The sequence below is a fragment of the Drosophila rhopaloa genome, unplaced genomic scaffold, assembly GCF_018152115.1.
Source record: "Drosophila rhopaloa isolate 14029-0021.01 unplaced genomic scaffold, ASM1815211v1 contig_167, whole genome shotgun sequence".
NCBI classification, from domain to species: domain Eukaryota; kingdom Metazoa; phylum Arthropoda; class Insecta; order Diptera; family Drosophilidae; genus Drosophila; species Drosophila rhopaloa.
This window is the reverse complement of record NW_025335047.1, coordinates 7381850-7400039: the sequence shown is the minus strand read 5'-3', so window position 1 is coordinate 7400039 and position 18190 is coordinate 7381850. Positions and strand designations below refer to the sequence as shown.

At 45.8% G+C, this 18190-nt stretch overlaps 6 protein-coding genes across 6 annotated transcripts; 3 read left to right on the top strand and 3 right to left on the bottom strand.

The window, feature by feature from the left end:
• Positions 1 to 229: 229 nt before the first annotated feature.
• On the bottom strand, positions 230 to 899 carry LOC108042073 (metallothionein-1). Its single transcript, XM_017120194.2, has 2 exons — positions 754 to 899; positions 230 to 466 (listed from the first exon to the last, which is right to left on the bottom strand). The coding sequence occupies exons 1-2, from the start codon at positions 773 to 775 to the stop codon at positions 366 to 368; spliced, it is 123 nt and encodes a 40-aa protein (XP_016975683.1). The 5' UTR covers positions 776 to 899; the 3' UTR covers positions 230 to 365.
• A 257-nt stretch (positions 900 to 1156) lies between these two features.
• LOC108042081 (GTP-binding protein Di-Ras2) lies at positions 1157 to 6158 on the top strand. Its single transcript, XM_017120203.2, has 5 exons — positions 1157 to 1241; positions 2533 to 2839; positions 2905 to 3090; positions 3150 to 3221; positions 3598 to 6158. The coding sequence occupies exons 2-5, from the start codon at positions 2669 to 2671 to the stop codon at positions 3868 to 3870; spliced, it is 702 nt and encodes a 233-aa protein (XP_016975692.1). The 5' UTR covers positions 1157 to 1241; positions 2533 to 2668; the 3' UTR covers positions 3871 to 6158.
• On the bottom strand, positions 5980 to 8076 carry LOC108042080. The gene is made up of 6 exons (XM_017120202.2): positions 7723 to 8076; positions 7408 to 7653; positions 7204 to 7344; positions 7009 to 7148; positions 6825 to 6955; positions 5980 to 6720 (listed from the first exon to the last, which is right to left on the bottom strand). The coding sequence occupies exons 1-6, from the start codon at positions 7972 to 7974 to the stop codon at positions 6266 to 6268; spliced, it is 1365 nt and encodes a 454-aa protein (XP_016975691.2). The 5' UTR covers positions 7975 to 8076; the 3' UTR covers positions 5980 to 6265.
• A 310-nt stretch (positions 8077 to 8386) lies between these two features.
• LOC108042010 (alpha-2-macroglobulin receptor-associated protein) lies at positions 8387 to 10007 on the top strand. The gene is made up of 5 exons (XM_017120104.2): positions 8387 to 8702; positions 8759 to 8974; positions 9033 to 9243; positions 9301 to 9662; positions 9722 to 10007. The coding sequence occupies exons 1-5, from the start codon at positions 8481 to 8483 to the stop codon at positions 9848 to 9850; spliced, it is 1140 nt and encodes a 379-aa protein (XP_016975593.1). The 5' UTR covers positions 8387 to 8480; the 3' UTR covers positions 9851 to 10007.
• A 301-nt stretch (positions 10008 to 10308) lies between these two features.
• LOC108042064 (serine-rich adhesin for platelets) lies at positions 10309 to 14778 on the top strand. The gene is made up of 8 exons (XM_017120186.2): positions 10309 to 10599; positions 10793 to 10933; positions 10994 to 11124; positions 11183 to 11611; positions 11666 to 11806; positions 11951 to 12558; positions 12620 to 12905; positions 13289 to 14778. The coding sequence occupies exons 1-8, from the start codon at positions 10457 to 10459 to the stop codon at positions 14041 to 14043; spliced, it is 2634 nt and encodes an 877-aa protein (XP_016975675.2). The 5' UTR covers positions 10309 to 10456; the 3' UTR covers positions 14044 to 14778.
• An 11-nt stretch (positions 14779 to 14789) lies between these two features.
• LOC108042065 (BTB/POZ domain-containing protein KCTD3) lies at positions 14790 to 18061 on the bottom strand. The gene is made up of 2 exons (XM_017120187.2): positions 17721 to 18061; positions 14790 to 17642 (listed from the first exon to the last, which is right to left on the bottom strand). The coding sequence occupies exons 1-2, from the start codon at positions 17780 to 17782 to the stop codon at positions 15512 to 15514; spliced, it is 2193 nt and encodes a 730-aa protein (XP_016975676.1). The 5' UTR covers positions 17783 to 18061; the 3' UTR covers positions 14790 to 15511.
• Positions 18062 to 18190: the final 129 nt, after the last annotated feature.

Here is an 18190-nt window from a genome sequence, read left to right as displayed (position 1 = left end):
TGAAATCCAAGCCCCAGTCACTTCAGCCTCAGAAAATGGAGGAGAAGCGTCTCAGATTACTATATTATTGCTCAACGGAACTTAATCATACAAACTCGTAGGCATCTGTGGAAAGCACTTGACCATCCAATTTCCACGACGCATATCGCCGAGCACGTACCTCCAATAAATAAGAATCTAACCTAGAAAGGCCCAGACAAACTGATTACGCAACCAGAAAAGACGTAGCTTAGGTTTCAATTACTTTAATTGGACATTGTGTGGAGGGAAAATGAGAAAACATTGTGCTTGCATATGAAAATATATAGAAATCAGTTCGGAGATAAGGGGTCGCCGTCTTCTCCACATCTTCTGCTCGGGAAAGCTCACTTGGAGCAGCCGCAGGCGGATTTCTTGTCGCCGCCGCACTTGCAGTCAGTGCCGCAGTTGCAGGAACCCTTAGTCGTCTGGGAGGTGCATTTGCATCCTGGTGAGAAAAAGGGGAAAATGGGATTATTATACAGAAGAATATATCAGATATTTTTTGGTCCAGTTTGCAAATACATAACTAATCATACGCCTATCATGACTTTTTTGCTTTGTTTTTTTTTTTTAGATTGATAGATCTACATAGCAAAGTAATAATTTTGAACGTTACTCAACATAAGGTTTCCTTTTAAATATAATAAAAAACGTCTCTCCAAAATAAAATATCAAACTGTTTTTCTAAATAGCTGGAAGGTCCTGCAATCTTATGACAAGACTCAAACTTACCGCTTCCGCATGGGCAAGGCATCTTGAATTTGTTGGATTTTTTTGAACTTGTTCACTTCACAAAAGGTAGAGATGGGCTGTTTTGGCCTTTTACTGCACTGAGATGATTCACTTGTTTTTGCTGCTGACCACAACTGATGCACATTGGCCAGATGCTCTCGGTTTTATACACTTTGGAAACGCGGCTTTACACACGGGTCTTTCGATTCATCAATTCTTTTGCACACGCCGGCCGGCTTTGAATAAGTAGAGACGTGTGCAGAAGCTTTCTTCTCGGAGGGTTCGGTTCTCCGCTTGGGGTTTAGGTACTGCAAAAAGCTCTGTATATTGGATAGGCGCAGGCGCCGTAGTACCCCAATGTGGGGGCGGTGGGTGGGCGGTTCCCTTATCGGAACCAGAGGATAGGATAGGACGGCCTGCAGCAGAGAGCTAGTCACATCGGGCACCAGATCCTGTCCTGCAACGAATCCCAGTGCAACGAAATGCAAGTAAATATTGCGACGCAATAGCGATTTCCTCAGATCCTGCGGGAAATCCACTTAATGGAGTTCGATAGCAGCAGTACCCAGGTTTTTCCGGGGGTCGTGTGTGTGGGTGGCAAGTGCAGCGCAGATAAAATCGATAAATCCAAGCCAAAATAAAGCGAGGAAAATCCAACAGCAAAGAGCGTGAGGTGTTCGAGGTGGAAAAACAAAAGGAGAGTGTGAAAACAGTGCGAAACAACAAAACGGCGAAAAGTCGGAAGGCGGGGCGGTAAAGGGGGCGTGTCAAAGGTGCCAGTTCCACCAGGACAATCAAGCGGAAGTGAGCAGTTACGGCTGGACAAGTGTGTGTGTTAAAGTATGTGTGTGTGGGCGGATGGGCAGGAAAGGAAACCCATTCGGGACACCCGCCTTCAAAGCAGGCCTATTTATACCCCATCATAATCGTGGTAAAAGTGATAGTAATGAGGAGAGGCTGATGCCGATCTGCCAGCCGAGCAAAAAATCAATACCCTTTCTTGGCACATGGCTAAAATTAGCGGCACACTCTCACGCATTGTTTCCCCTTTTATAATACCCTCGAAAAGGGTATAACAAAGGCTGTCATAAGTTTGTAACGTTGTTAGGAGTGTTTCCGATCCCATACATAATATATGCGATTTATTTGCTAGGTTTAAAGCTAGATCAACATTAAACTTTTGCAATTTCTTGTCATATTTGAAGATTGAAAACCGTTCGGATCAGAGAAATATAACATAATAGAGGCTTTAAAAATGCCTTATAGATCAAAATAACGAGTAGTCCGATATCGGACAATATATTTTTTTTCGAAGATAATAGCAAATGTAGTTGACCTTTCGATTTGTTGATTATATAATATAATATAAAATGAATTTAAAAGAATTATTTTAATTCCTCAAAATTGAATTACTTTATCCTATAGCTGTTAGAGCTCAGCTTTGTTGTTTCAAAATATAAATGCCAATATGTGTAAATTGGATTACTGCCCTTTAAGTATAACCTTTCGAAGTTAATCAAAATCATACTACTATATCATATAACATATGCAAATTGACCAATTAAGTATATTTACTAACCAATATTTTTTTTAATTACAAGGGTATATAAACATCGGTTATATAAACTAACTTCCTTGCTGTTTTTTTTTTGTGTTTCGGGAGGGGACCCTAAAGCAGTGCCACCCACACGGACACCCACTCTGCACCCACCACCGACCCGGAAAGGTTGTGCGTGCGTGGGCGTTGTGGCCAAGCTGATTTGCTCTTAATCGTTGCAGATAAACGAAAGCATGGCGCCCAAGTAGAACATTCCACTAGTGCCCGACAGCAAGCCAACAAGCTCCAGCTCCTGTTTCTCTCTCAATCTACTTCCACTTCGAATCCGACTGACCCGAATCCGACCGCGAGTCCGGGATGACGGAGCAGAAGAACCAGGTGACGCGCGCTGCGCCGGAGCAGAGCAACGACTACCGGGTGGTAGTCTTCGGAGCCGGTGGCGTGGGCAAGAGTTCGCTGGTGCTGCGCTTCATCAAGGGCACCTTCCGCGAGAGCTACATTCCGACCATCGAGGACACCTACAGACAGGTGAGTGGGCGCAGCCAGGTGACCCTCGCGAGGAGATCCTCCTAATCCCCAGGAATCCCCCACAGGTTATCAGCTGCAACAAGAACATCTGCACGCTGCAAATCACGGATACTACGGGTTCGCACCAGTTCCCGGCCATGCAGAGGTTGTCCATCTCGAAGGGACACGCCTTTATCCTGGTCTACTCCGTGTGCTCCAAGCAGAGCTTGGAGGAGCTGCGGCCCATCTGGGCGCTCATCAAGGAGCTCAAGGTTTGTAATCATCTGATATTGATTTCCAAATCAGATGTTAACTCTTTGTGTGTCCACAGGGAGCCGACATCCCGAACATTCCCGTCATGCTTGTGGGCAACAAGTGTGATGAGACCGCCGAATTGCGTGAGGTTAGAGACAATGTTATCCATTTTATCATTTATTTACTTATACGAACCCGAATTATGTGGGATCTCTTACTGGAACCGATACCTATCCACGACAGTTTCACAATAATCTCTAATATTACCTAATTTTTTCGTTGTTATCTTTGCTAATCAACTAACGAGGCTAAAAATATAAATCAGATCTTGACTAACTAAGCATTATTTTTCCAAACCCTATTTAACATTTATTTGCTAATCTTTATGCTCAAAACACATAAATTATTATTTGTAAATTTTTAAAGATTAAATTTAAGACCGTTTTCCTTAGATAGCAAAAAAGGATCTTATAACTAGAACCAATTCCTGCCTTAACCGTCTAACGCAAACCCCACATTCACAGGTGTCCCAGGCCGAGGGTCAGGCGCAGGCGACCACTTGGAGCATATCCTTCATGGAGACGTCGGCCAAGACGAACCACAATGTGACCGAGCTGTTCCAGGAGCTGCTCAACATGGAGAAGACGCGCACCGTTTCCCTGCAGCTGGACACCAAGAAGCAGAAGAAACAGAAGAAGGAGAAGAAGTCGAAGGACACCAACGGCTCGATTCCGGAGAACGGGGACGCGGGGGCCAGTGCCAGCGGCGGGGCCAAGGAGAAGTGTCTCGTTATGTAAGCATCGGATGGCAAAGGCATGTGACCCGGGTCACATTGCTGCGAGTCGAGCTGGAGTGACGGAGCAGGAGACGGTGACAGACAAATACTCGCCTTGGGGCGGCAGCGTGGGGTGGGCGGTGTTGGAGGGGGTCGTTTAGGTAGCACCACCCAGCCATCCAACCACCCATCCACCCACACGGGCCACGCACCACACACACCCCAGACAACCCACACAACCACTTACCCACATGTAGAGTTACATCCATAACTTGACACTTGTATTTAGGAACTGATGTAAGTCACAACACGATTGCAATTACGATTACGAGAATATTTTGCATAGGTTCTATTCGAGCAGATCAGATCTTTTTAGTCGCACAGATTACACGATACCAGATACGATACTATACTAAACACACCACAACACGGAAGCTAACCCTAAGTTGACACATACATAATCGCATCTGAAACGTAACGGCATACATATCAAATGTTTACATACTTGCATGATCCACCACCCATTCATAACCAGGTATCAAACGAAAGCTATACACTATATCTCTAACGAAAGCCAAAGTACCTATTTAAAGACATAGAATCTGTATATCTACTACGATATGATAACAACATTTACATGGATCCATCAACGGAAGACTTCTCCATGGTCGCCACAGAGACCATCGCGGGGCATCTGGGCATTAGGATGCCTCCCCTGACTATCATTGCTGTTTAACTATTTACCACCTAACCAGAATAATACAGATTTGGACGAGCCCCGATCGCCACATAAGCTAATGTATAAAATACTCATGGCCAACAACACACACAGATCCGGAAACTTGAACCAATTCGCGATGGCATTGTGTTTTTGTATTATATTAAATGTGTATGTACAATTTTACACTTATTTGCTGAAATTTATTAACGAGAACATTTTAATAGCAGCAAATCCGAAAAGATTAGATCAGATCAGAAATTTAGCCTAAGTCAGAATCAAGTTCAAGTACAATTGCATTCATCAAGTGAGCCAAGGAACACGTACATCGAAGGATATTTGAAGAGCATTTGAAGGTGCATTTTTGCAGTAGCGTAGATGGGATATAAGTTGCCTGTTTTTAAAACACTTATGTATCGTACGTATAACTTAACATAAACCGTTCCCAATTGTGGTATTCGTTATTTTAATAGTTGGTTGGCTTGTGCGTAGGCGTAGGAGTTGAACGAATTGTTTCGCATAGTTTGCTGTTGTTTGATATTAAGAGGATTAGTTTTTTAAATTTTACCAATCAGACTAAGTGAATTATATGCTTTAATCGCTGCTAAACCATTTAGCCAACAAAGGGGGCAAGTAATTACATTAATTATGATGTTGCTCATCAAACTGGTACTGGTATCTTTGGCTGCTGGTCCGCCGTCCAGCAGTGCCGGACAAATAAGTAGAACAGCCAACACAAATCAAGAAGTGGAAATTACACACTAGATCTAAAATAAATTGTTGAATTCGAGTAGAGAAATTATTAATCAAGATTATGATAGCGGACCAATTTGCGTATAAGATTTGTGAAATCAATTTAGATAAATTCTCTCGGTTTGCCATAGACATGGACGATTACAAATATGCAAGCCTTAGTTGAGAATTATAGGTAGCCTGCCTGTGCTTTGGGTTCTGCTTCGTGTTTTCCTAGTTTTAGGTACGTTTAATTATAGACAGACAGCAAACTGGGTTTTGGCTATTCAGTATGTGCCATGTATTGGATTACATTTTCCATCACAAATGCGTAAAATTACTTAGTTGCATAAAATTATAATAACGATGAATTGTAATTAAAGCATAATACATTTTAGGTGCATGATTTAAAATACAACGAATAAATATATTTACACCGGAATTCTTTTCTAATTTTTCTTACAAATATATACACACACCATATAGATCTATATACATAGATATATAATTATATTAGTTGTATACATATTGAATTAGATTTTACAAGATTCGAAAACCGAATATTTAATTATCGCTTACATTCAATTAATACGCAACTCAAACAGAGCGTCCACTGCTAATAATATAAAAAAATCGCCTCAGCGCCAAGTTGTAAATATATAGGATCAACAAGTTACATACAAATTATATCCGATTTTTTGAAAGGCCGGCAGCATAATAATAATAAGCAAAATATAAACAGTTGGTGGCCTACTTAAAAGATCTTATTGTTGAAGATTTATCTTAATAACACTTATCGTGCAAATGAGAATAAGAACATGCAAAATAATTTAAATAAAAATTTAACTATGACAAATCAAGCAAAAGAATTGAATTATTTGCCGATCATTTACGGACTCTAATTGACTGGGTAAAAATCACGGACATTATAATTAACATTAATACAAAATAAGTTTACAGCTTGCCGCTACAAATTATCAACGTTATCATCTTCGTGATCGTCGACCAGCGTGAATCCTTCAACCTCCTGAACGCTGCTTTTGCTTTTGCTGCTAGAATCGCTAACATTAAGTTTTTCTTTTTTCTCCGGGGAGGGAGGAGCTTCCAGCGATTCTACCAGCTCTTGGACACCCGAAACGGCGGGCATAGGTTGAGTTTGTTGTGACTGCTGCTGTACACTCGTCACGCTCATTACATTTAACAGCATTTTCAGGTTCTCGCCCGATATGCAATCCCCTGCGGCCTCTCGAGCACCAATAGATTGCTGGGCCGTTTGTGTACCAATCGGAGCGGGATTGTTGCGGACAAGGGAGGCCCATGCTTTGGGGCTAATGATATATTTAAAACTTAGCTTTATTATGTACCCCACCAAAGCCACCAAGAGGAGGGGGGCAAGAAGGTTAAAGGGGAATGATAATCCAGCTGCGGGTAGATATGATTATTATAGTTATTAATTAAGGGTCGTTCCAAAGAGTTTCTTTTAATAAAGAAACAGCGGAAAACTACCAAAAAACATGAAAACTTACTGGAAAGTTTGTTCATAGTTTCCGACACTTTTTCCAACAACATTTCTAACTGCTTTAGAAACAGGTTGTTCATGTACATAAATAATACGTGATCTGGCATGCAGATTGAAAGATTGATCTTTGAAGATTTTCTAAAATACAAAATTTATCAAAAATTTACCTTTACTTCAGTGATTATTCATACTTAAGCATTTCTAGTTGTTTATCCTTTGGCGAAGCTTTGAATACATAGCCTTTTATTCGACCAAACCAAGACATTTCCGCGTAACTTCTCGGTTCCTCGTGACTTTTCATAACCTCCATCATAGCTTCGACATCTAATTTCTATAAATGTTCACATAATAAGGAGAATTTCGTTTGTTTGACAATATATACATACTCTGTTGCACTCTAAGTAAGTGTGAATATATCCACATAGAAAAACACCCCCTAAAACAATTGAAATTAACCGGATACGGAAACGTTTGTGCACAAAGCATCCAAGTATGGTGGCCAATGTTGCAAATAATATAAATTGCACCTGGGGAAAGAAAGTAATTAGTTAGCCAGTATTTCAAGTTTTCGTAAAAGGCGAAACGGGTACCTCCGATGTTTTTGTTAGCGCTACTATGTCCTTGAAAATATCCGTCAATAACGAGAATACTCCCTGCTGGGCATAGGAGCATCCGGACATACCCTCAAACAATGGAGCCTCTTCGGCACTCTCCAGTATTTTCGTCAGCAAAATGTCCAGATCCCGGACATCCTGCACCTTTTCGAGTTCCTCAAGTTGCGATGGCAGCAGCGAGAATAGTAACGATCGCTTGTGGAGCGCCGATTCAGCATCGTACTATTTACACAATAGTTACATTCATGACGTCACGTCTCCAAATTTGGGCAAATTGTAAAACGATCTTACCTGTAAACGCTTGCGTTGAAACAGTAGATTGACGAACTTTTTAAAGTAAATGAGAGCCAGGGCATCCTCGACAACGGCCGGAGATTGCTGTGGAATTGCAGGACATTGGCAGGATCCATCTGGCAGGTTGAACTCCTGGACTAAGTTGGACCAGCCGGGATACGGATCAACCCAGTTCTCCTCGCTGCCACTTTGGCAACATACGCTGTGGAATACCAGCAGCAAACAACTGACCGCTGCCTCCGCTCTCATTGTCCTGGATCCTATTATTTGTGCCTCTAAGTAAACAAACTAGCTTATTTTAATTAGTTGCTAGGAATGGCGCGGCGGTAGGTAAAAATCGGAACTGGCAGTGTGGCCAGATCCAAGTAGTGCGACAATCTATTGCGACAGTGCTGCGAAACAATGTCGAAATCGGACTTTCCGTTAAATCTGATTATTTTAAAAGGTTAAATTTTGAATAAAATAAATCTTCAATATTTGTGTTATTTTCTTTTAATCTTATACTAAATTCCAAGCTTGAATTATGTAAAATTAAACTACAATAAAAATGACTGCTCTATGTAAATGCAGCTTTTTTATAGCTAGATTGTTTGCCTCAGCAGCTTTTGGCGATCAGTAGCTGGCCATACTAATTAGGAGGCGCCGGATTTGCTTCCTGTTAAGCTGGTCACACAGACTGTTGTGAATAACTGTTTAGCCAGGTCAGCATCAAAAATTGCGTGTGACTTAAGTCCCGTATTAAAGCCACGAGGAACATGTTCAAGTCTGCACCGGTAATCGCAGTCCTTGCGCTGGTCCTGCTGATTGCGTCGCAGGGCGTGGATGCGGACAAAAAGCAGAGCAAAAAGTACAGCAAAGAGGCCAACAGCCCGCATTACGAACAAGTGAAGAAGGAGAAGTATGACCCGGACTTCAAGAGTATTCAGCGGCCTTTTCGCATGGCCAAATTGAATCTGGTGTGGGCCAAGGCTCAGAACGTAAGTGGGAGAGTACTAATACGCCGGAAGTTCCAATTCATCAATACCGATTACAGCGCTTAACAGAGCCCAAGCTCAAGTCGCTGTACATGGAGCTTAAAATCCACGACAAGGAGGAGATCGCCTGGAAGCAGCTCAACTCGCAGCACAAGGACAAGGATGGCCTGAAGGACGACGAACTCCGTCGCAAGCTGATTGGCATTATGAGCAGCTACGACCTGCTGGAGCACTTCGACGACACCCAGGACTCAGAAAAGCTTAAGCCCTACAAGGTATGCGGGTCTCCCCCCTCAAATTTCAATATGTTTCCCTATACTGGCTACCTTGCAGAAATTCCACGACGCCGATGACCGCCACAAAAACAAGAGCCTATTCAAGGACAAGAAACTCAACCGGCTGTGGGAAAAGGCAGAGATTTCTGGCTTCACTGCCGAGGAGTTGAAGTCCTTGAAGCAGGAGTTTGAACATCACCAGGATAAGGTTGATGTGTACTACAGCCTGCTAGAAAATATCGGCACTGTGGATACCGACAAGCATGAGAGTAGGTTTGGTTGAACACAGCATACGAAACAAAAATTTTAATCGTATGCCCCTTTAGATGCTATAAACACTGAGGATCTGGACAACTACAATCTGATTTCGAATGATGCCAACGAAAATGAGATAAAAACCCATGCGCAGAATGTTAAAAGCTTTGAAAACGACCTGAATACTCTTCGTGGTCATCATGTTGGCATCAAGGATCATTACGACAGACTGGAGCGCTTGGTGTCCTCCGGCCCCCACAGCCAGGACTTTATCGAGCCCAAAGTTCAGGGTCTTTGGAGAGTGGCTAAAGCTAGCAATTTTACTGAGGCGGAACTGGAGTCCATCAAGACGGAATTGCATCATTTCGAAAGTCGCCTGCTAAAGCTGCGTCATTTACATGCCGAGCATGCTTTACATGTAGAAAAATATAAGGTAAACATTTGGAAATCGCATTTAAGTTTATGGCAAACTAATTTCCTTAAAATTTGTAGGGCGAAAAACACAAGGACAAGAGCAACCGTTTTGAGGAAATGGAGGATCAGCTAAAAAAACAAACTCGCAAGGTGGAGAAACTGCAGGAGATTATCGAACAAACCATCTTCAAACACACAGAACTTTAAAAATTAGAGCAATCACTAAATGTGCCAAGCGAATAAACTAGATTTAAGTGCAAATGTTTGTGTAAGCACAAAAACCTTTTGGCTGCTATTCAGCGTAGGTATAGTTTTGATACCAAATATCATTTGAATGAAAATAAAATCTTATGAAGTTTAAGTATATCCAAGGTTTTATTTCTCTGTAACTTGCTTTTATTTTTTATAATAGTGCAAAATTGATCAGGTAAATTAAAGTTTTTACAATTTTTTCTTAATTAAATAATTTCCTATTATTTTGTTTTAAAGGATTAATACCCATAAAATACTGGGAAGATTACATTTACATTTATAGGGGAATAGTTGGTCTAAATAGGTCTAAAAGTTAACCGTTAAGAGCCGGTAATATTTTTAGTATGACCATATATAAACAGGTAATAAATGACGAGTTTTCCCATTCCAGTAGGACCGCACCTAGTATGACCGCACGTTAGTCGATTTCTTGTTGTTGTCTGTTTCGTTTGGTGGGCCAAAAAAAATAAAAGAATAGACTAGCAAAAGTAGTAAATATATATGTGCAGTGGTCAGTGCAAGTGCTAAATGGGTACATAGTGCATATGTGCACAAAGCGACATGGGCATGGTGGAGGCGACGACGTCGGAGCTGCGCCTGGAGACACCCAATTCGTACACGTACCTCCTGGCGACCCTCAGCCTGACGCTCACTTTCATCGTAATGCTGGGCGCTTGTCTCTGCTGCAAAAAACGTATTCCCAAGTAAGTTTTGTCCCTGCTCCTGATTCCCATTAGATCAGGAGTCAGAATTCATTGTGAATGGTTCCCTCAGGCGGGAACAGGGCGGTGCAGGCCACCGAGAGAGTGAAAGTGGGTCTCACTCCGCCGCTACGCCACCCAGTTCCAGTTGGATGCACCAATGCCACTAATCACCATTTCTCCCCTTTCCCCACAGAAATGACTTGATGGGCATGGAGGGCATGGTCAAGCTGAAGAATCCAGACGAGGTCATCGTGGTCACTAGCCTGGTCGGCAATAGCGAGTCCCAGGCGGAGCTGAATGCCTCTACAGTCTCCAATGCTGACTCGGAGAAGCGGTGAGTACGCACTATTTACATAAGAAAAAACATAATTATTTAAGCTTAAACCACTTGCAGATCGAGCACTGCAGCTCATCGCAGTTTGCCGGACATTCCCGTAGCCGAAAGCAATGATAATGGGTCCGAACTATACGAAACAGTGGCGGATAAACAGCTGGTAGATGCCCGCAATGCCCGAAGCCAAAGTCGTGAGTGGTGTACAAAATTTAAAGAAACACGTAGTACATATTCTACTTCCCTCCACAGCCCAGCCGAGCATGAAGAAACAGACCAGCGTGTCCCAGCACAGTTCTATCAGCCAGGCGGACGATGTCAGCTCTCCCTACTCTCGTGTGAAGGGTCTGCCACACGACTACGCCAAGGTGCGGGGCACCGAACACCCCTACGCCCAGCTGAATGCGCCATCTACGTCCCACGCGGCCAACCATGGATCTGCAGCAGCAGCTGCAGCGGCGGCTGTAGTGGCTGGATCATCCAGCGATGGGATCGATCCCATGCACCGCAGCTCTCAGCACAGCGAGGGCTCCAGAGAGCACAATGACTCGGTGCCGGCACAGGCCGAAATTCCCGCCGCCTCCGCGATAGCAGGCATGATTTCGGCAAGCCAGGATCTTCCCTACATGACGCCGCCCATCGCCAACCAGCATTTTAGCGGTGACTCGCAGGACTCTTCGAGTAAGTTTTCTGCACGCGAGGTGATGTCACATGCCTTAATGTTTCTATACACAGAGGGATATACTAGCATCAGTGTGAGGGAACCACTGGCAAACATTCTGGCCCAGCAACCACCGGGGAAACCGTCGAACAGGAATCCAGCTTTATCGCGGGATGTTAACGACTCTCACTACGCCACCGTATCCGACGATTCCGGTGAGTCACAAGCGAATTTACAAAACTTTATTATCAATTTCAAGTTGGCAATAGCTATATATAAAGAAACTAAATTTGTATTATGTTATTTGTATTATTATTTCCAAAGTAAAATCTTGTGTTAATTAAATTTATTTATTCCAGATGAAACTTATGCGGCCATTGAGGATCCCAATAATCGTCACCAGGCCAACGCCGCAGATATTTACACCAGCGGCTCGGAGACCTACGCACAAATCCAACCTATGCAAGCGAATCCCATAGTTGTGGCCGTCGAGATAAATAATAGTAGCAGCCTTCCGACCGCTAATCCGTCCGTTGTCATGGTCGGTGGCGGAACCAGTAGTGGAACCCATAGACCCACCAGTAGTAGCGGGGCTGATCATGGAATGCCAGTTCCCCCGCCGGTGGACAGCTTACGAGCCCAGATGCACTCTCGTCAGGCCTCGTCCTCGTCCAACAACAGCGCATCCGTCTGCAATCTGGGCTCACCCAAGCCGGAGAAGCGCCAGGCGAACTCGCCACTGCCACCGACACCCAAAGCAAGTGTGGGCCAAACGCACCATCTGCACGCCGGGAGTATCAGCAACCTAGCTTCCGGCCGGAACTCTGTCATATCGGTGATTGAAGCAGGTGGAGACAGCCACGAAGCGGAGTCCGGGGAGGTGTCGCCCCAACGCAAACACAGCAAGAGTCTTAGCCCTTCAAAGGAAGGCGAGGGCAACAAAAACATAGAGGGCATGTACGCCAAGGTAAAAAATAATCTTAGCTATTACCACCAAACCTAGCCAACCTATTATTTTTTACTTCTAGGTTATGAAAAAGCACAAATTCTCGCGGAACTCTCCCTCCTCGCAGAACAGTTCGCCCATCCTGGCCAGAAAGCAACAGCAGGATGCCTTGGGTGTCAGTCCACTGGACAGTGCTGCGGCTTTACTAGTGGATGCCCAGAAGGGTCGAGGGCGCAGCAATAGCTATTCCGCCAAGGATCACGGCTACGAAACAATTCCAGTCGATGGACAGGTGATGCACGAGAACCGCAAGTCGGATTGCTATGCAGCCAACATGCTGCAGAAGGAGCGACAGCAGGAAGGAGGAGGTACGTCGACAGCTCTTTCCAGCCCCTTTTTAATAGTCCCAGCTCGATTACTTCAGGGTAACATGTGCGGATTCCTGCAATCTACTCATCGTTTTCACCCTGGCTTAGTCGTTAATCCCTGCCTAATGCCTAATCTGCCTGTCTATCTATCTGTCTCTCCTGGTCTTTCCTTTAAAATGCCTTCCCAAACTTAGTTGCTATGCCAAAATGAGAAATTTCCGTGTTTGTTCAACTCAAACGGCGGAGATTTCATGAGTTTTTGTTTGGAAGTAGCCGTGGTTAGTATCGTCTGCAGTAACTACATCAACTCTTCTCATCAATCCAAGTAAACACGCTGGTTTAAGCTGCTGACTAATGAATTGTTATTTCCGCCGCCCTTTCAGCGATTGCCCAGCCCGTTACGATAGCGACAGCAATTGCGATCACCGCAAGCACAAAGCACTACGAGACTATTCTTAACCAGCCCCAGCCGCCCCCGTCCAGTAGCAACAATGATCCCGGCTACGAGCAACTGCAACTGCACCCGGTTCCCGCAGGCGATGATGAGACCAAAAAGTCTGACTACGATCCCAACTACGAGGTGCTGAAGAGTCGCGCCCATTCGGACGACGGCTACGCAAAGGTGCTGGAAAAGAAGCGCCAGCCCGCCTCTGCTGACGCCGCCGGCTACAGCACTATTCAAAGAGCGGATGCCAACCACAACTATGCCAGCATCCTGGAGACGAAGGCCGCCGCCGAAACGGATCACTATGCTCGGATAGCGGAAAACGCGGTGGCCGGAACGCCGGGTAGCGGCAGCAGTCGCCTGACCCTCACTTCGCCCAGTTCGACTTCCAATTCCGTGTCACCCAACTCCTCAACGATGGCCAGCAGCACGCCGCTGTCCTCGCAGTATGAATCGCTCACGGGAACGGGCAGTGAAACGGATCCAAATTACGAGTCGGTGTGTTATCTAACCACAGCGGCTACCACAGTGACGACCACAACAACGACAACCAACACGAGCAGTGGGATGGAGCCTGGCTACGAGCCGCTGCAAGCGGATCAGGAGTCGGACACGCAGGCGAGCAGTCCGCTAAGTGCGGCTGCCTCTACGCCAAGCGAACAGTTGCTGGTGGACGACTACTTCCACGTGTAGCTCGTGACATTGGCCAGTGAGCTGGATCTCCCATAATATTTTTTTGCTAAGCAATTCTTCACGCACATATCATCCATTCGATGCACAGAACCCCATACTCACGCTTTCATCGTAGTTAGGAACGGCGCTCGCCAAGCGACAGTCTTATATTGCACTACAGTGGTTCATTGAACCACAGATTGGGACAGCATGTAATCCCATCCCCCATGTGGCACAGCTTCATATCGGTTTGCCCTTTAGAATATAGCATAGCTTTAGGTTGACTTTGTGTACAAACTATTTGTATGACCGGCTCGACAATTGCTTCCGGGCGAGGATGGGTAATCGCTCCAAGTATCTACTCCATTATTATTATTCTTTCTCAGTACCAGTGCGTCCTATTTTAGGTAAATTGAATGCAGGGGTTCTCACTTGACGCGCCATTTGTTTAAATTGATAAGCACACCGGTGGTCGGGAGTGGGTTGTGTTTAGGTCAATTATATTTAGAGGGCGGGAGGACTTACCTACTATACATATATGTATATTATATATATTTTTGTATGTTTTGGCGTTTTTGCTGCTTTTTACTTTACTGAGGTCCGGTATGGGCGTAGGATATACACGTATTTACACACACAATACCCACGAGAAGGCAAGCCAAGTATTTGTATTTGATAAATGTTAATGGAACACTTCCAAGTATTCAACCATCAAGAATCTAAGATAAAATGTTCAATAAATTATTGATGACACAACCAGGTTGATATTCTGATATCTGTAGGTATATAATTATGTTTATTTATATTGCATATGTATAACTGTTTACGGGTTGCAACAAGGCGGATCAATTTATTGATGTGAGGGGTTTCACCAGGACAGACTTGGTCTAGGGTAGGGTTCATGCGTACCGAATTCGAACCAATTGCTTTATCAGTTCAAAATCACAAATAATATTCAAGGTTGACAAGAAAACAAAGAACTAATTTGTTGTTCAATGAACTTTCTTTGTTCTAGTCACCAATCTTATCCATTGTTTAGAGCACCATTGATAAGGCTCCAAATCTGTCCCAGTGAAAGTACCCTTTAAGAGATGTGCTAATTATAGATCGGTTGCAAAAGTCTTATACTCTGGTTTACATTGTTTTAACTAATTTTCATAACTTTAACTAGAACAAAGGCGCTTTAAAAAATACGAACTGTACGATCCACAAGTTCGGGACACAAAAAAGGGTAACGGGAATACACATTGCACTTGCAACCACATCGAGCACATATTATGGAGATTATCTGATTGGGTAAATGCCTGCTGGCAGTCCATCACGGCTCAGTTGCTGGGCCGCGGGTGAGTCGTGTCACCCAGACGTACACAAGGGCGCACACCACGAACTGCAGGAATATAAACTGGTAGTCGATGATCAAGCTACACCTGTGAAATGTAAACAAAGAAACGCGCCCGACAAGCGCCGACCAAGCAGCCGCTTCCACGTCTCATTCATTATTTTCGTCAGCTATCGGGATACCAGCGGGCGCCACTGCCGCCAGAAGAGGAGCTTGCACCTGGGCGGGGGGCTGCACCTGGGCAGCCACTGCCGGTTCCCGATTGAGCAGGGCTATGTTGCAGGCTTTCATGCGGGCTATGGAGGGGGCCATTCCAGAACCGTTGCCCATAGCTGATAGACATGGTGACATACAAGGTGTTGAGCATGATGAATTGCTGATTTCACACTGGTCAAGTAGGCGGAGAAGCTCATTGGTGTCGGGTCCGCCATTGGTTTTCTGCTGGGGCTCATCCTTGGAGAGCAGCGCCAGGGCGGTGGTTAGGTCCCACATCTGAATGGCGCCGTTGCAGTGACCGGTGAGTATGAATCGAGAGCCCATGCGCGACGATACCTCGCACTCGTGCACACAGAATGCCGAAATTGTCGAGCTGTCCACGGATCGGATGACGCAGACCCGATCTCCGTTGGAGGCCAAGCGAACGTATAGCTGATCGGTTTCGGGCACCACCTTCTGCACAAAGATCATATCGTCGTAGTCGCCGTAGGGTCCGAAATCGTTTCCAGCCGCATAGCTGTAGCTGGTGTCGGTGGCCTCTAATGAGACGATCTTGAAGGAGGCCTCTGGCGTGGAGCCCGGCTGTGTGGAGAGCATTCCTCGGAAGCGGGTCAGGCTCCAGGTTCGGACGTGGTGGTACTCGCTGCACACGGAGACGAGATACTTCTCTGACAGCATCACCTTGGTTACAGGGCTCTGGTGCACAAAAAATGTCTCGAAAAGATGTGGCCCATGGCCAGCTGTCTCCGGATGCTGGACGATGATCCGCACAGCTCCGGACTTGGTGCCGTAGGCAATCTCAATCCAATTGCCACTAATGCTCGAGGTCTTCGGGGTGAGGTACACCGAGATGGCCGTAATGGGGTCTAGTGTGACGTCTTTATAGAGCTCAGTGACCAGCAAATCGTTGTCCTTCATCCGAAGCGGGAACTTCTGCATGTCTATGTAATAGATGGAGCCGTTGTTGCAACCCAGCAACAGGAACGAGCCTGCCGAGTCGAAGGACAGCACGGGCACTAGGTCCTGGATCTGCCAGTGCTGTGTCATGGCGTGCCAAACGCCGATCTTGCCGGACGAGGACAGGGCTACCAACTGACTGCCGATGAAGAACAGATACTCCACCCGCACATTCAGGTTGAAGGTGCCTACGTCTGTCTTCTGCCCTCCCTCCTGGATGCTCCACAACCTGATCTGGCTGCCGTATGAGATAGCTACCATTTTACTGGGCACTGGCTCCGCCGTGGATGTATTCACCTTCGAGTTGATGGCGATCCTTTCGATAGTGGCGTCGATGTGAGGCGAAGTGAACACCTGCTGCCAGCCGCTGGAGTCCTTTACGCGGTAGCAAGTCACAAAGTGAGCGTAGGCCACTGCTATCCAGTTTTGGTGCGCCTTGATAATCTGCACCCGCATCGGGTCCACCCAGTTAGAGTTCTGTGTGGGACTGAACACCAGGCCCACTTCGTTACGAAAGGCCTTGTTCAGATCCGCCGAGGAATTTCGTGAGTGCCGCATGAAGTCCATGGAGGGATTTCGAGAGTGCAGCATTGGAGCCGGCGGATTAGACGCATTACCACTGCTTCCCGTGCGACCTAGGCGCAGATCCCACGAAGAGTTGCGCGAGTGCGAAGAACGGGAGGGCTCTGGAACCCGCACCATGGAGCCGGGTCGAGCAGCCACTGCATTTGAAGAGGTGGAGGGCAGCGGCTCGTCCACCGCAGCGGCTGGTACGGCTTCGTTAGAGGGCATGGGCGGCGCCGCCAGGAAGCCGTAGAAGAGCACATCGCCACAGGACGAGTGGTTCAGATCCTCGCAGAGCGCCAGGCGCTTAGTCAGGGGCGTAATTCCATAGTACTCGGCTTCGTGGCGCAGGGGTCGGATCTCACAGTTCTTGATGTCGATGTCCTTGGTCCTCAGATAGTTGAGAATGATCGAAAAGAGCGTCGGATCGCGGTCGATAAAAATGGCATTGTGTTCGTCCCTCAGGCTCGAGATGCGCCCACTAAGGAGCGCCGTGAAGAAGGTGTCCGGGATCCACGTAAGCGTTTGCCGCGACGTGGAAAAGCTACGGAAAGTGAGATGGAGATTGCATGCGTCATCAATGTCATTGCTGGCCAGTTGTTGTGGCTGTCTTTGTTCTTACCGTTGACCACCCACATTGAGGTTGACCAGGTCGCTGCTAGCCGCGTGCGTGAAGTAAGACATGGCAATCCGATGACCCGTGGGCTGCCGAAGCAGCGGACGGAGTGGAGTGCTCTAAATGCGCCTCTGGTAGTGTGGCTTCCGTGCTCCCAGCGCTCCAGCCAGCGACTGATACGGCGGTCGCGACGCAGTGGCAGCCGCACCAGCGAAGCAGATAACTCAAATTTCGGTCCCCAGCCTACTTGACGCGCTGTGGGGTGCAATTTATTCGTTTAACGCTCTGCGCTGGCTATTTATTTATTTATTATTTGTTGCACTGCACTGTGGAAACTAGGGATGGGCGATTAGGTCGTGACTTCTCTTGGTCACGACATGTCACGGTTGACGGGGGGTCTCAGCTGCAATCAATTTGTTCCGTGACAATAAATAATGTATAAAACAAAACAATCTTTTAAAAATATTTATTTGGGC